At 38.7% G+C, this 16618-nt stretch overlaps 1 protein-coding gene across 8 annotated transcripts in view; it reads left to right on the plus strand.

Moving 5' to 3' along the window:
• KBTBD12 (kelch repeat and BTB domain containing 12) overlaps nt 1-16618 on the plus strand; it is a 39795-nt gene that overhangs the window by 20634 nt on the left and 2543 nt on the right. For 6 of the 8 annotated variants that reach the window (XM_062585933.1, XM_062585930.1, XM_062585934.1 and 3 more), the window contains 2 exons: nt 4826-5023; nt 15243-15331. In XM_062585933.1, coding sequence (XP_062441917.1) covers nt 4826-5023; nt 15243-15331 — 287 coding nt within the window. Of the gene's footprint in view, nt 1-4825; nt 5024-15242; nt 15332-16618 lie in introns of those variants that run through there. The other 2 variants (XR_009959715.1, XM_062585935.1) reach the window with 2 other exon arrangements.

The following is a 16618-nucleotide window of genomic DNA, read 5'->3' on the forward strand; positions in this document are numbered from 1 at the left end:
GTCCCTGCTTTGCCTGGTGGCTCCTGGACTGCTGACCTACAGCCATCGCCGTGCAGCTCTGCTTGCCTGCCTCTGGTGCTGTGGATCTGCACCCCGACAGAGAGGTCATTGTACGGCTCACCTTCTTTAGGTAAGAGCCTGCTCTTGCTGCTTCCTATCACATTGCCCCAGCTGACAGATTGTAGGTTATCTCTAATTTTAGCTGTCTGTTTGTGGGAGGATCAAATTAAAATGTATAAAGACATTTAGAGTCTTTACTCTGAATCCTCATCTTCCTTCCCCTCTAAATGAAGTATGTAGGCTCTTTTCAGTTCTCTCTGTGTCATGAACAATCTTTTAAGTATCATTTTGGTAAGCTATCCTGTCTACGCATTGTGCGCTGAGCAATCTAGAGTTGGATTTGGACCGCTAACCTGAAAATTAAATTGTCCAGGTCGGACTCAGTTGCCTGGCACATCTAGCTGTGTGAGTGCTCAGTTCTTATGGTTCACTGTAGCTGTTTAGCACTACTGTCCACTTCTACAAGTGTCAGTTCCAGTGATGCAAGTGAGGTCACTGGGCAAGTGCAGGTAGGAATATTCCCTCTCTGTTTCAACCTGATTATATGTTAGTCCTCTCCTATAGATACATGTACACATATATATGGCACCTTTAAGGCACTTAGCCCCTTTGCATCAGCTGAACTATTACTAGGGATGTCATCTACCACTTCACAGGCATTCCCACTCTTCTGCTGAAAGGGTGTCCTGTTATTAGAACAGATGTGATTCAAATTGCATTTAGTCTTCTCAAGTAAGAATGGAAGAAGGGGGAGGCAGCTGACCTAAAGCAAAGCAATATGTTTTTCCTTCAGCCAGTTATGAACAGTGTGTGGGTATAGCAAGGCACAAGAGTATCTCATTGAAATTCTGAAGATGTAGTAATCACATCACCTATCTTGCTTTGCCTTCTTGCATCAAAGGCTTTTCTTTTTTTATCCTAATTCCTTAATAAAGATCATATATTGTATTTATATATTTTACTAATGGAGCTTCATGTTAAATTTAAAACCCATTAGAACCACTGCTTTCAGAGTGCCCTTGAAAGTATGCTTGATTGTGGAATCATCCAAGCGTGATATGGAAAGCTCTCAAGCATTAATGGGCTTGAGAACACAAAGGTGGCTTCACTGGCTTATTTTAGTCTTCCAGTGGCATCTGAAATATCTCCCAGGGAAAGCAAATAATGTAAAAAGCCTAACATGTTGAAAGGATGTATTTGTAAAGGGGGGAACTGATTCTGGGATTAAATCCTCTTGTGTGATGAATGTGAAAATGACAGAAATGTTCAAAACTCCCAGTGAGAAATCCATCTCTCTCTGCAGAAAGGACATATAATTGGGCTATGTGCAGAGAACTAAACCAGGTGGTGTTGAATTCACCTAGTCTGTCTGTGATAAGAGGGGAGAACACGGGTTAATAACGCGAGACCCTCCACAGGGTCCATTCCAGTTCTTAGCAATTGTTGTCCTCCTGAACACCTTTGGGGACTTCTGGGAGGTTGGGACCACAGCATTGATAGTTCTAGGTGGTTGAAGATACAATCACAAGTGCAAAATTCCAAATACACAAATACACAAATTTTTGTGTATTTGCAAATACACAAAAATGACCCCTTTTCCATGTACTTTTGGCAGATCACTTGGCACAAGAGTATCCCTCAAGCGACCTGCAACATTCTGCTCTTTTTACTGCTTTCTTTCTTAGCCCCTTCAAGGTCACCTACATTTCATGCAGAGGCCCATTTAGGAACACACTCTTGTTCAACTGCTTTACCAGAGAAGATGAAATCAAATAAAGAGAATCTTCATGGTCTTAACTGTAATTTCATATGTCTACATTTGTACTTCTAATGGTTTCATAGATCTGTATAAAGAAAAAAGAAAGACAGGATGTTCTGGACCTTTGAGTGACTGAGTACAAAGCTTGGTGAACTGCCTGCCATGTGAAGTTTTTTTTTTTTTTTCTGCCAACTTGAAATCTTGTTTGGTAGACACATTGCAAATATGATGGATAGTCTGGCTAACATCAGAAACCTCCACCCAGTTGCAGATGTGGGCTGATTTAAGCTTGAGAAATTTTCTTGCTGATTTGTGTATTCTATTCTTTGGGAAAAGCCTTGAGTCCCCACAGAAAGGGGGAGGGGGGAAAGAGTATTGCCTCACAGGAGGAATTCTGAACTACTGCATCTCGGAATACGGCAAAGCAATGCTGGTAGAATCGAATATCTTCAGATTCCTTTGTTGCTGATATTTCAATGTTAGCATTGTTTTAAAATAGGAGATTGAAATTCTTTTGTAAGTTTGATTTCTTCTTGTTTGGGATACTATTTTTTTTAAGCTTGAAAATTAATTGATTTGCTTCTCACTTTCTATTTGCCAAGAACTTAGTTTTGTGTTTATTGTAAAATTAACCTGAAATTGGATTTACTTCAAATGGCTGAGGGTGTAAATAAAGTGGAGATACTTTGTACCTTCAGGACTGTCTCTCTCTGAGTATAATAGTGTTAAAGCAATTAAACTACTGAATGAAGGTTTTGTAAATGCTTGAAAACATACAGCAGCTCTTAAGCTGTTGTAAAGAAGCTCCAAAAGTCACTAAAGATTATTTCTCTCATAATTATATAAGGAAAATATTTGAAGGCTGCTCCCCTGGGTTGCCAGCTGAATGTCTTCACTAATTGGTGATGGTTAGGACTTTTTCCAAAAGTTACTAACTGTGCTGTATCAGTACTATACCTGATTACCTGATTATTTCTATTCTTTCCTAAATTACTATGCCCCACAATTATTGAACTTTGAAAATAACTTTGAGAATAACAAAATTCAATAAAATAAATAAAAATCAATTATGCCTCTAGAAAAGTTCTGAGGCATTTTGGCTACTGGTACCCATGAAATGATAAGGCATTCAGAAAAGCTGTTCAGTTGACTCTGATATGCTGTATGTGTGCCCTAGCTAGTACCATTCTTCCTCTAATTGAACAATATGTTCTTTCATTCTTCAGATGAAGACTCTGTCTGTGGGTGAGTGGATATTCTTCAGAGTAGTATAGTAACACCTGATGTAATTTTAAAAGAGTAATTTTAAATGCTTTATGATAAGCAATCAATTATAGCCTTCTCGCTGAAGAATTTTTCTGATTAGCTCCTAAAACTTTCCTTGACAGTGTTGTCCATCAAATTCCGAGCTGCAGGATAAGTTTCTTGAAAGTCCCCAGCTGGGTTAGAAATAAATTTTCTGGGTGCCAGGGCTCTCAACTCATTATACTTTAGTTGATAACCTTCTTTGAGTGATAGTTAAACAGGGCTATCACCTACTAAATGAAGATGTTGACACTGGATGTCAAAGAAAGCACTATATGCACATATCAATTCAAAATTCAGATTTTGAATTAGATCAAACACCAATAAGTTCAGCTGAAGGATGGCTTCCCACTGCTGATAATGGACACTGAGTTTGGTTCTAATCTTGCTGCCCTGATGCAGGCATGAGTGCTTTACCTGTCTCAAAAATACAGATCTGGAAAAGAGTGAAGGCAAATTCAGAGCATTATGGTCCCTATTTAAATGTTGCCTCTTGCAAATACCTTTGGAGGGTGCACAAAACGTTAAAAAAGAACACAATCCAAACAAAGGGGTAGATGGAAAACCATATGTGAGTATAACTTCAAGCACTAGGGGTTCATTTATCTGATAGATCATCTTAATAGCACTGTGCTGGAGCAATGTATTTTAAAAGCAACCTCACCAACCCTGCACAGGTTATTTGCAGTCATTCCATTTTCCATATGCAAAGGTACAATTACATGCAGTATCATCCATTTGGGATTTGCACAACTGAATGGTCCTACAAGTGTATCTGGAAAGCTAGCCCTTCATGCATACTGCTGTCGTTCTATATTTAAAAGTGGTCACATACACGCACATGCACAAAAGAACTGCTTTAGCATACCATTAGTGCTCATTACAGGGCATTGTATCCATTGGCACAGATGGAAAACCTGCTAGAATATGTCAGCATATTAATTCTGGAGAACTAAAGGCTGTGAATTCAAAACCTGGATTTGATCACTGGAAAGAATTTGAAAATGCAGTGTTTACACTATGCTTTCAGTGTACAGTGTTTGCAGTGTGCCCTGAGATTACAGGTGTATCTGCAGCCTGTTGCAGTATGTTCCAGCAAATGAAAACTGGGATCTGTTTCAATCCTGACAGACAGATTTCAGGCATTCTGATTAACCCTTCCACTATAGGATTTGTCACAAATGACTCAATTGGCACTCCTGCAAATTGGATGATTTTGTTTCTTGAAGCTGACTTCCCATGAGAAACGGATGAAATCTTTTTCTTGTGTTGAAAAAGATGCAAGTAAATCCGAACAATCATTGGTTAATAAGTTTGAAGGTCACACCCACTAACAACAGTAACAGAAACAATTTTTGATACACTGAAACTTAATGCTAGTGATTTGTCCAGCACACAGAAGAAGCAATTAAAAGAATTTCTACTGCATAATCAGAAAACAAGACAGAATACCTTTGCTTTTCGAAGACATGCTGCTTGTCCTTCTTTTGATACCAAGCTTCAGAAAGGTGCTTGCTTTAATGTCTGTAGATAATGTGCAGTGACTTCTGCTCTGAGTTTACTTTCTAGCAAGCTTTTGGAGCTGAAAAAGGCAAAAGCAATGCGATGAGGACATGTAAACAAAAAATGATGCAATCAGCAATGTATTTTTCAGTGAAAGCGTGTGGCTGCTATAGCTGAACTAGTTATCTTATTTTGCAGGAGGGATTGGTTGCCTCGGTCGTGACAGGGGACAGACACGGAAATGTCTTGATGCAGTGGAAATTTATAACCCTGACGGAGACTTTTGGAGGGATGGTCCTGCTATGCCTTCTCCTCTCCTCTCCTTACGAACAAACTCTACAAGTGCAGGCTCTGTGGAAGGGAAGCTGTACCTCTGTGGAGGCTTTCGTGGAGCAGGTACTGAAATGAATCTGAAGTTCTTTACATAGCTCAAATTTCACTGTGAAACTGTCATGAATTCATGACTTGTCATCAGGTGGTACAGGCATGCCCTGGAACCACAGAGCTGATTCAGCCCTTTGGACTGCTGACTCCTAGTGTCAACATGAATTGTGTTCCATACTGTTTGTCCTCCCCCCCATTACTAACAACAAAATTTAAGTTTGTGATCTGTACTATAGCTGTCCACATCTATGGTCTCTATAGAATCAAGGATCTACATCCAGAGCTACAGAGATTAGAATCTTAGCCTATGTTAAAACATTAAGCATTTGGGCATATTCTTCTAAGTTTAAGGCATTATCCGGCTGCCTTTAGCCAAAGTATCTGATTCTGTTTATTTACTTGTATGATTTCCATTATTGTCATGTTGAAAGAACTCATATATCTAATGAGTTCTTTGGGTAGGGAACTGAGTTACAAAGGGACTAAAATTCCAGATCCAATGATTTCAAATAATCCTAGCTCTATGATCACCCTTCTAATTCTTCCAACTCCAACTGTGCCTGATTCCACTCTTTGTATTGCAACTAACTGTACTTGTATAGGTTTGTGTGCGTAGTCTTTACTAACTAAATCTCCAGAATTCCTAATCATTATTGTTTTCACTATGAATGCAAAGAGTCTCTTAGACCATACACACTTATGCTCTCCTATTGTAGCACCTGCTGCCCTATCTCCTCTCTAGGAGAAAGCAGTAACACAGATATATTGTCATGGCTTATAAATGTCATGTCAGGCTCACTGTTGCCCAGAATTTCCATATGGTATCATTGGGTGACATATCCTTCATGTTACACTGACACTAGTTTCACTGACTTTTACTTCTATAACAAATTCTAAACTTAGAGCTGTTGTACACTAGAATGATGATTGCTTTCCTGTTGGTTCACAAATCGCCTTCCCTTTCCTTCATTTGTTTTTCTTTGAAGAAGTTGTTTCCTGAAAGCAACTGTATGGCTGCTAGCAAACAAAAATTGTGCCATCATATTTTTCTTTTTCTCAGAAGTATTTGGGGGGAAAAAGCCTAAAGTTAGTGGGTATAAATCGCAAAAGGCTGATCACTTGCACTGGCAAGCGAAGTGATTTCATTCAGGATGACTAACGTATCAGTATGGAACCTTCTGAATAAGGTAGCTTCAAAGCCATAAAACATTCTCTACATAACATCAACTTGTTCTGTCATTGAGTCATGTGCAAAGAGTGGTACTACTGGGAGAGGCTGAAAGTCCCCCTGTGGGTTTCAAGATGACCATCTTCTTTATGTTTGTATAGTGCCAGCACGATAGAGCCCTGATTCCTGACTGCACTATTGCAAGTTACATAATTATGTGCAGAACTCCCCTGCACTAAGAGTATTGTTTAGATTGCAAATCAAAAAGTTAGAGTTAAAAAATGCCAGTTTTACAGTTACCCATGCAACCTATTCTGACATTTGTAAACAAGTTAAGAAATAGTATCTGATTGTCTTGTTAGACGCTGCTGTGATATCTATTAACAAGGGAGCCAATATAAGATTCTCACTAGCAACTGTAAATCAGATATATCCAAATGTTTAAGGAGCCTGACAGGAAGCTCTGCCTAAAAGAAAAGGTTCTTAATATGTTTTTCAATTTATTAAAGGAAAAGGGATTTTCGAATCTTCTTCATAACAATCATAACTTCCATTTACCATCATCAAAAAGGCCTGCACCCTAAGTTACATGCACTGGACAAAACATTTGCTGTTCCCATTACAGAAGTAATGTCCATTACTTACAATAGGAGATGATTAGCAAGCCAGAAGGAAAGATGGGTAGAGGTCATATTCTAAGCCTAAAGAGATCTAGCCTGCTTCTCTCCCTGGACCCTTCATTCCCTGTATGTTTGAAAGAGTGAAGGATGTGGGTGAAGGGTGGACTGAAGAACAGAGGATTATTGGTGTCATATGGGACCTCTGAGAGGATGGCTTTTTCACATTTAGTTCTTCAGCAACTTGAAGATATTCACAGAATAAATAGCATGTGCTGCTGTTTTAGCAGCAGATAGTTATTTTAGAATGTCCTTGTTGCTTGCTTTTAGTTTATTGGGTTTCTTGGCATGCCACTGAAGATTTTATGAGGGAGGCAACCAAGAGAGGATATTCCAGTTTTATAAAACATCGTAATTATTTTCAGCCAAGTGGTGATTTTGGAACAAGCTGGAGACACAGCTGTAGTCCAAGTTTTGTACCTGCTGAACTCTACAGGACCACTGTGAACCCTGCAAGTGGGTTCACAAAAAAGTCTTATGCAACATATATGAGGGACAGCAACCAATTCTCCATACAATATCCATGCCCAAGTCTCTAGCTTCAACTTGCCTTTGCATTTACTTAAAGCCATTCTTGATTCAGCAGTGTGAAAGCTGGCCTACTAAGGAGGATGTGGCATTTTCATTTTACTCTTGTACGCTCCATGCTCTGTATGCATTTCTGTGTGAGTACTGACCCAAATGGATAATCAGAGACATTGCACACACACACGACGCTGAAAAGCAGCTCTCTACTGCCTGAAAGGCATTAAATTTGAATGGAAAGACAAGCACTACTGCCCTCTCAGCTATCATAATTTCTGAGTGTCCCATATAACACTGCATGAAGTTTTGTGATGGCAGGATTCCCCTCTCTCAAACCTTTAAGTCTGTTTGAAGGAGGACAGCTAGAGTAGCATTAATAGCATGCCCAGGAGCAGAGGAAGGAAAAACTGCAGCTACTTAGTCTGTTAAGGGGAAGCTACCTGGCCAGCTCAGAGTAGCATCTGAGTAATGCTAAACACAGCCTCTCAAAAGGATGAGTGTGCCCTAAAGTGTTCCCAAGCTTCATCAATGGAAAGCTTCCTCTGAATCACAAGGAATAGTGTTCAACATTGAGTTGTGTTGACGGACACAACTTGTGTCCACAGCTTGTGTCTCGCAGCTTGTGAGAACTCCTCTGCTGACGTTTCAAGTTTTAACCTTGTTTGAGGTCTGGCTGTGAAAGGGGAAAGCGAACTCATTCAGCTGCAGTTTAGACACTTATGAAGTGCCTGCGTTAGGAACTTGGTCACACTATCCCTGCGGCATACAGAGAAGCACAGACACTTCCAGAGAGTGATTCAGGTCTTAATACCCTAAACCTGCTCTGAAAGACCAGAAAGCAATTCAGAATACTGATGGTCTGACTCATCTCTTGATTGTCAGTGTTTCTATGAGAATATGAGGGATCTTAAGTTGCCTTACCTAAAACAAACACACTTGGAGCTTGGTGACTATGGTTAGATGATAAAAACCACCAAAACTCGTGCGCTGTATTATTAACCAACAAATAATATATCTGTTATGATCATGACGAGTACCCCCAAATCCTATCTGTTTGCTTTGAATTCCAGTTTTCTGCTTTAACATGACTTGCAAAACTTCACCTTTCAGCCAGAAGTTTATACAAATTAGTATTTCAACTAAAACTATTATTAAGGAAAATTAATCTGCTTGTCTCTGACACTCAGCTTCAGCGCATGTAGCCCCACGTCATAAATGTTGCCTGTCATTTGTCAGCACTCAGCAAAATACTGAGAAACATTTAAAATGGTTATTTTTGTCTATTAGTTTATAGTTCCGCACAGAACACAAACGCTAATCACTGTTTGAATATTCAAAATGACAGAATAAGCAATAGCCAGCTAGTTTTCTACTAATTGTTAAAATATGTTGCTGCATTTACTGCCATAGCTATAGATTTTAAACTAGCCTTTGCAGATTAATTGCATAATGTTCTTGTGGACACGTTTTGCTTTGCCTTTACATAGAACTAAAATCTGACACCTGCACAGGTTGACAGCTATTAATATTAGTCTGTGTCTGGCAGAAGCCGTCTCATTAGTATGCCTCACTGAAGGATGTGGTAAGCAACTGTTAAGGTATGCAGCACCACACGTTTATAACATTCCTGCCAGACTGGCTCCCTTTTTCTTTGATTGTTTCTTTGAATTATAAATATTTTTATGGTTAAAATAATGAAGGCAATAGTGTGTGTCTGTGTTTGCTGGGACTGTTTTATTTGCTTTCTTTGTTAGCTTAACAGAGGCACAGGTCTGTTGACTTTGCCTTGTTGCACCAAAAATACAGATTTTGTGGACTGTTTCTGGAGACTGGAGGTATGTGAAAAATCACTGGGAATCTGATTTTTTGATTTTAGTTTTAGATTACAGATGTTGGGCCAACTGCCTGGCTCATAAATTTGAACCAATAAATCCAAATCTAGACTTAATTTTTGCCTTGAGGACTTAAATTAAAGGCTCTTTACCATATAGCAATTGACATCAGCTGATGTGCAAAAGGACAACTACTTCATTTCAAATAATAAAATACTTAATAGGTCTTTGTTAGTGGTACATATTATTTAAAAGGCCTTATGATTTCATCAGCTAACTGTGCTTGATGCGGAACTGTCTCTCTAAAATGGCAATTATGCCATTTCCATCTCAAATACATTTTCTCTGCTGTAAACTGTATTTATAATTTCCCTACTATATACTGAAGATTTCCATAATGTGTTTAGCATCACCATCTAGTCATATGTAGGACCAGAGCTGCTCAACTCAGTTCTGTTATTTACTTATTACTGACATAAAGCAGAAATTCATCTTTCACTCAGGTAGTGGTACAGGCAGTTAAAAAGTCAGAGAAAGGAAACAGGGAGGAAATGTGTCTGAATTTTGAACATAAGAATCTATAATCTCTTTTGTCTTTGCAACTGTGTAAGACAAGATAGGTGATACTGTGACACTTGCAGAGTCCTAGCTGTGTGTTGTGATTCTACCAAAAAAAAAAAACAAAAAAAAAACAAAAAAAAAAAACCAAAAAACAAACAAAACAAACAAAAAAAACCAGAAAATATAAACTATCCCAGATGCATTTGCTGTCCTCTTCTTCATTTACATAAATTGCAATCCATACATTGCAATAGAAGCTAGCTTGCGGCTGTGCAGAACCATGTAGTAATTACTATATTCCAGCTGAGCTAATGAGTCTGTATCTCCATGTCATCCTCTCCCGGCAGTGGACTAGCTTAATAGTTATTTATTTTGACTAATCTGCCATAAAGGTTGCTCTCCTCGGTCTCATCCATTATGCGATTTAGCTGGAGAATCATTGTTATTCTTTTTTATTATTATTATTTGTTATAATGGTTATGGTACATTACTGGAATCAAATTAATTTTAGAAATATTAAGGAGCTTGGCATAGTAAATACTGCACTTGTGAAGTTTGGGGGATGACAGGGAAAAAGCCTGTTTCTCAAGCACCTTGCTATGCTCCCTGTTAAATAAAGCAGAAGGGCAAACTCTTAGCTGCCTATTTGCAGCACCGTTTGTTTCTCTCAGAATTTACTGGGCAGTGATGAATAATTGAAGTTCCTCTGCCCACAGTTGTTACCATTTGAATAAATACTCCCATCAGTGAAAGCGACTCAGGGTCCTGTGTTTTGCTCAGCACAGAAGTCTGCTGCCGGCTGCCTGACGTGCCGCAGGCACTGCCCCGTCTCACCAGCCTACGTGCCGAATCCATCCGGAAAGCTGCCGGCCCGCCTTTCGCCCACTTCTCCCGGTGCCCCAGCGCAAGCCGCGAGCTTGGAAACTGGAGCGGCTCCCTGTTCCCAGGGAGGGCTGCCTGTTTGCCCGGCCCCCATTAGCTAGAAACTCGCTACAGTAAATAAGGCCAATGCAGGTCAGGATGAGCAGCACACGCTCACTTCAGATCTAAAGTTGACCCAATATCTGCCAGTGCTGTATTAGTAATTCAGTCATGCTTTTTACTAAGGCTCAGTTATAGCTTATAAAGGGTTAATAAATGATTAATAGATATTTTAATGCATTTTAATTAATTGCTGGAGAGGTCAATAAGTTGTTCAGAAACATGGCTTACAGCCATGTATGACATCTTCTATTGTGTTCATAACTGCCTGTCATGCATACTGTCTAAACATGCTTTATATAATCTATTAATAATTTATTAGCCCATTGTAAAGCATTTAGAAACAGTATCTTCGGATGGCCTGAACCAGTAATTCTTGTTTTGGTCTTGTAATCTTTACTCATATGAATAGTGCATTGACTTCAACAGCACTGATCTTGGTGCTACTGAAATCCAATTCTGCCATTGCCTTCAGTGCAAGCAGGACCAGCCTCAGAAGACTGTCTGAGACAGGCCTGGTCTATAAGCTGTAGATAACTGGAAGAATTTTTAAAGATGCAAGAAAAACAGTTGAAATAATTGAATTAGAAGATCCTTTCTACATCACATTCTCCTTTTTAATTTTTTAAATTTTAATATATATTGATCTGAGTAAAGGAACCAACCATGACACTATGGTCCTGAAGAATTACACAACAGAGCAAGAGGATATAGGTCTGGTCTATGAGAGTATCTTACCTTACTCCCTGTAGGTGCTCTGAAAACAGCAAGCTGCCACAGTTGTAAATTCAAGTCCCAGCCTGACTTCCAGCTTTCCCTGTGTCTGATGGGATACAGTAGCTTGATACTTAAGGCTGGCCAGCATGTTAAATAGTCAAGCCAAGTTCCCTCTCCTGTGTATTCCCTGTGTGTTTCTGCCCACAGGCATAGATGATGGATGTACTTGACCTGGCAAGGGGTGTTCTCTGTGCTATGCTAGCAAGACTGGTAGAGTTAGGGGGTAGATCACATACACAAATGGGATTGAAGGCCAGAGACTTGATGAACTTACTCTTTTTCGTACTGCAAGCAGGAACTAGTACATCTGGTGCTAATGATCTAAATGCACTTTTATCTCATTGGAACACAAACATGAATTCCCAAGTCACCTAACTTCACATTATGTAATTATGAAAGCAGCTATTAGTAGCAAGGAAGATAAGTAGCAGAGGCTTATCCCATCCACTTGAAATTGTTGTGTGCTCTCTGGTATAGATAATGGTATGTGAAAACAGATACAAACTAGCACTGGAGGCTGAGTTGCTTCAAGGCAGTTCCAGCATGGCTGCTAGGTGACAAGGACTGGGGAAGCTACAGAAAGAAAAACCTGAGTAAACATTTTCTGGTCAGTTTGGGGATTTGGCACTGGCAAGCACCTAGTGATGGCTGAGGGCTTTCTCAGTGGAAAGAGGAGAACAGGCAGTTAATAATTTAACTACTAGAGTTTTAGTGGCTTTTCTTTTTAAATTGATTTATAGTTAAAAAAGATAAGGCACATCAGGGACTGTGAAAGCTAGAAAGGTAATGATGCTAGGACAACCTGAGGAAAAATGCCAGAACTGGTATCAGCAGGAGCTTGGGGAAGTAGTCTATATGAGAATGTCTCAGGGCACAGAGTACAGGGACAGTGTGACAGCAAGACTGTACCAATATTACACAACAGGATTCCATGCAGAGGTACCTGGCCCTGCTCTAGATAAACTTGGTTATGTGCTGGCCGCCATACAACAATATGTCCATGTGGCTATGCTGCACCTGGCACCCAGGTGAACTTCCCGAAACTACTTTGGATACTTCTCCCTACACTGATATATGGAGCGACTTCAGGATTTGTGACTTGCCAAAAGTCTCAGTATCTCCATAATTCTGTTTCCTCATCCATAAAATGGAGGAAACTATACTAGCTCACATCAATGGGCTACTATAAGAAATGATTAAATATTGACCACACTTCAGCAAACTTGCCACAAATTTAACCTCAGTGAACTGAAATTAAGCATAAGTTCTTTTTTTCTCTGTGAGTTCAATGCCCTGGACACTAAGCAGGCAACAGTAGTGTAAATTGCTTGGTACTGACTTAATAGTATAATAGCTGTATGGTTAATGGTCTAGATGGACCATAGATTTTCCACCTGCTTAATTCTTTTATGTCTGTCTCCCCGAAAAAAAAATAAAGAAAGAAAGAAAAGAAAAAGAAAAAAAACCACTATTAATTGTATTGGAATGCTCAATTACAAACAGGAAACAGAAGAGAAAACCCAAAGAGATCAAAAGTCATAATAAATACTATATTCACAAGGGAAAATTGTCCCTCCTCCAATTATGTATGGAATGCAGTTTAAAAAAGAAAAAAAAGAAAAGAAAAAGCAGATCAAATATTTATAATGTTGCCTGCAGGCATACTGTGGGTCTTCCATGTATGGTCCATCCTGATTTATGGTCCACTCTGATTCAAACAGGATAAGAAAACATACAACGTAAAATAAAGTCTGGCCATATTTGGGGAGGGAAGGAAATTTGAAAATACACCTTTAAAAGGAAAACATAATTGTGTACATGGAGTGGAGGCAATCACTTTACTGAAAATTATTATCTGCACATTCAGAGAATATGTGTGGGGAAAACTGTTTTGTTTACAGACCAGTGTACAAATGAGAATTTAAAGACAAGACTTATATATTTTGCTTGCCAATCACTGTAATTGTACATATGAAATATGATTCTAACATTTATCAATTAAACACATTTTCAGGTCTAACTGAAGTTCTTTATTTCTAGTAAAAGACAGGTTTGTAGGTTCACTATTAGTCTTCAGACTCTACTTGTATTTTATAGAAGTATAACTGTACTAGCAGAGCTGTGATTTTCTGTTAAAATATCACAATTTCAGGTATGGATAGATTCATGCCAGAATAAATGTTCCTTATGATGATTTAGCCTTTTTGTGTTCTGAACAGGAACAGGCCATACTGCTATAAACACCATTACACTGTTTTAAAAGGGTCTGTATTATGTCTAGGTTTGTATTTTACTATCTGAGTGATTCCAATACAGCTACAGTGGTTTAACTCTTAGGCAGAAAAACATAATGAAAAAGTTTTAGAACTTGCCTTTATGGCTAAACAAGAATCTACAGAAAAACTCTACCTCATTATGAGGAAAACGTGAAAACATTTGGAAGTGAAAGCCTTTCATTAGGTAAGGTGGTTGTCTGGTAAGTGATACAGAATAATGCTATGTGTGACAGGGAATTCTATGAGGTGGCTTTTTAAAAGGATAATCTGTATAATAAAGACAATTTCTATTTGTAGATGACACCTTACTCTCCTTTAAGCAAAACTGGCTGCTAGGATACTGTCTCTTTTAAAAGAAAATTACAATTACAATAAGATGAACCACTGAGGCAGAACTTGAAATTATTTTCACCTAGGTAAGTTTTAGACTTAAAACTGAATGTTGGTATTAAAGCCCAAATACAGCATTAAAATTGGGAATCAAAGGTGACAATCTTTCAGAATTTCTCTTTGAAAAACCCTGCTTTTTCTCCTGACCTGCCCAAGAAAAATAACAAAAATCAAAGGACTTCAGAGTTGAGCTGTTTTAACTCATTCTCTTTTAAAAAGAAAGAGAGGGGTTATTTTTGAAATATGACTGTATTGTGAGCAGTGCTTTTCCTTGCATGAACTTTCTGATCCAAAGGGTGCTGTTGCCTTTTAAATTAAACAAGATAAGACTAGAGGAATGATTGTTTCCCTTATTCCAACAACATAGACTCTTTTTATCTTCCAAGGGTTAAGAGTTAACCAGCACTCCACGTACTGGAAAGCAGAAATTGTAGAGAACAGAACAAAACCAGTTAAAACATCCCACAGAAAAAGGAAACAAAGGATAAAGGTTATGAGTCACCAGTGTCAGGAAAAGACATAGCAAGGCTTGTAAGGAAGGGCTGCTGAACCTGCCTTTGATGTTTTAATTATAATTTTTTTTCTGAAGTGTTCCAATCACCCACAGAATGTTTTAGACAGTTCCAGTGTTTTATTTGTTCCTCTGATTACCTCATTTTTGTCTTGATCTATGCCAAAGAAAATCCAGGCAAAATAATTTATTGCATAAAGGAGATGATCTAATAATAAATACAGGGACTGGAGCCTCCCATGGTCACATCTTATGTCTGTTTGTGTCTTTGTATTTGCCTTTTTAGAAAAAAATATTCACTCTTGCAGGGTCATATAAAAATAAGATCTTTGCTGATATGTGCACACCATTTGTTTCCAATCTATCAGTTGTGCTTTCTCTCTCCATATGTTACTGAGTATTTCAGCAGTTTACTGTCTTCTTCTATGGATGAATGCTGTTTTCCTACCTACTATTCTCATTTTTTAATGAATTACCCAAATTTGATAACCAAAATAGCACAATAACTTTTTTTTTTCACTTTCTGTGAACAGAAGAAAGGAATGGAGCAAGGACTATTCAGATGAGGCTAAATTCTGAAATCTTACTCAAATTTTACTCAAGGAAGTTCCCAGAAATTGATGTAAGTCATAGCGGTCAGGACTTGGACCAAAAAAAATTATGGATTATTTTCATTCACATTTATTTTGCCTTCTTCCACAAGTGAATGCCAGACAGCTGGGGGGGGGGGGGGGAAGGAACAGGGGCTGAACTATAGGACAGAAACACTGCGTTATACTCCTTACTCAGGTGAGAGAGAGTGGTCAGAGCTGGTGATTGGTTGGTGAATCATCTCTTTTAATAGACAACTAACCAAAAAGAGCATATATTTGCATAAAACTAACTCAGACATCCACAATTCCCACACGTGCGCAGGACCTACAGTAAAGCAGAAATGACCCCAATTAGCTCAGTGAGGAAACAGACTCTGAGAACTCAAGAAGTCTTGTTTCCTTGTGATCTCCCCCATGCTAAAACTACTTGTAAAGGAGCCCTGGGAGCATTTTGAATCTCATGACACTAAGTCATAATAGCATCAATATTGATTTCGCACTGCACCTAAACAATAACGTTACCTTATAGGTAAGAGCAGTAGACCCCCAAGACAGTCGCCTTCTGGAAGAATCTGTGGCCTGTAAGAAATAAAATATACATCTCGTTTCTGTTCTGTATTTCAGTCCTCTCTCCTTTGTTCTTTTGCTGTCAGATCCACTGAAGGGTAGTGTCCAAACAATGAGATGCAATCACTAGTAGTAGAGGATATTTTTCGAGGTAATATTAAAAAAGAAAAAAAAAAAAAAAAGGATTGAGCATTCTAGAAGGAAGAGCTGAACAGGAATGCTAGTCTAGACTCTACAGTTCAGCCTGTCACTAACCTTTCAAGTCTCAATACACTGTTGAGTATTTAATGTTTCTCACTGTGACAGTGGTTCTCCTGTGGGCTGTGAAATGTCTCTGCTTGACAGTCTTTGAGACCTAGCTTCTAATAAAGCTATCCAGAGGTTCATCAGAAGGAAGGCAGGGAGACTGACAGTGAAACATATGCACGGCCTTTTCTCCAAGTAAGAAAAGTTTAGATTAAGGTTACTTGCTGTGAGAAAGCAACTTGGAAATGAAAAGAAAAAGTGAGGCAAAAAGAAACTCACTTTTCATTTTCAGGAAAGAACTTGGCTTTGAGTAACAACTGCTGGAGAGTTCAGACTTGTGTTAGCAAAGAAAGGGTTTTCCTTTTTACGAGACGTTTAATACAGCACTGCTGGCTGACATCACAGTTCTCCCCTGCATGGTGATTCTTTTGTTGTTTTGTTAGTTTCAGTAAAAAGCTTCTTTTCTTAAGATTGCCTGTGAGTTAATAGCATTGTTCTAACTT

The sequence above is a fragment of the Rhea pennata genome, chromosome 12 (genome assembly GCF_028389875.1).
Source record: "Rhea pennata isolate bPtePen1 chromosome 12, bPtePen1.pri, whole genome shotgun sequence".
NCBI classification, from domain to species: Eukaryota; Metazoa; Chordata; class Aves; order Rheiformes; family Rheidae; genus Rhea; species Rhea pennata.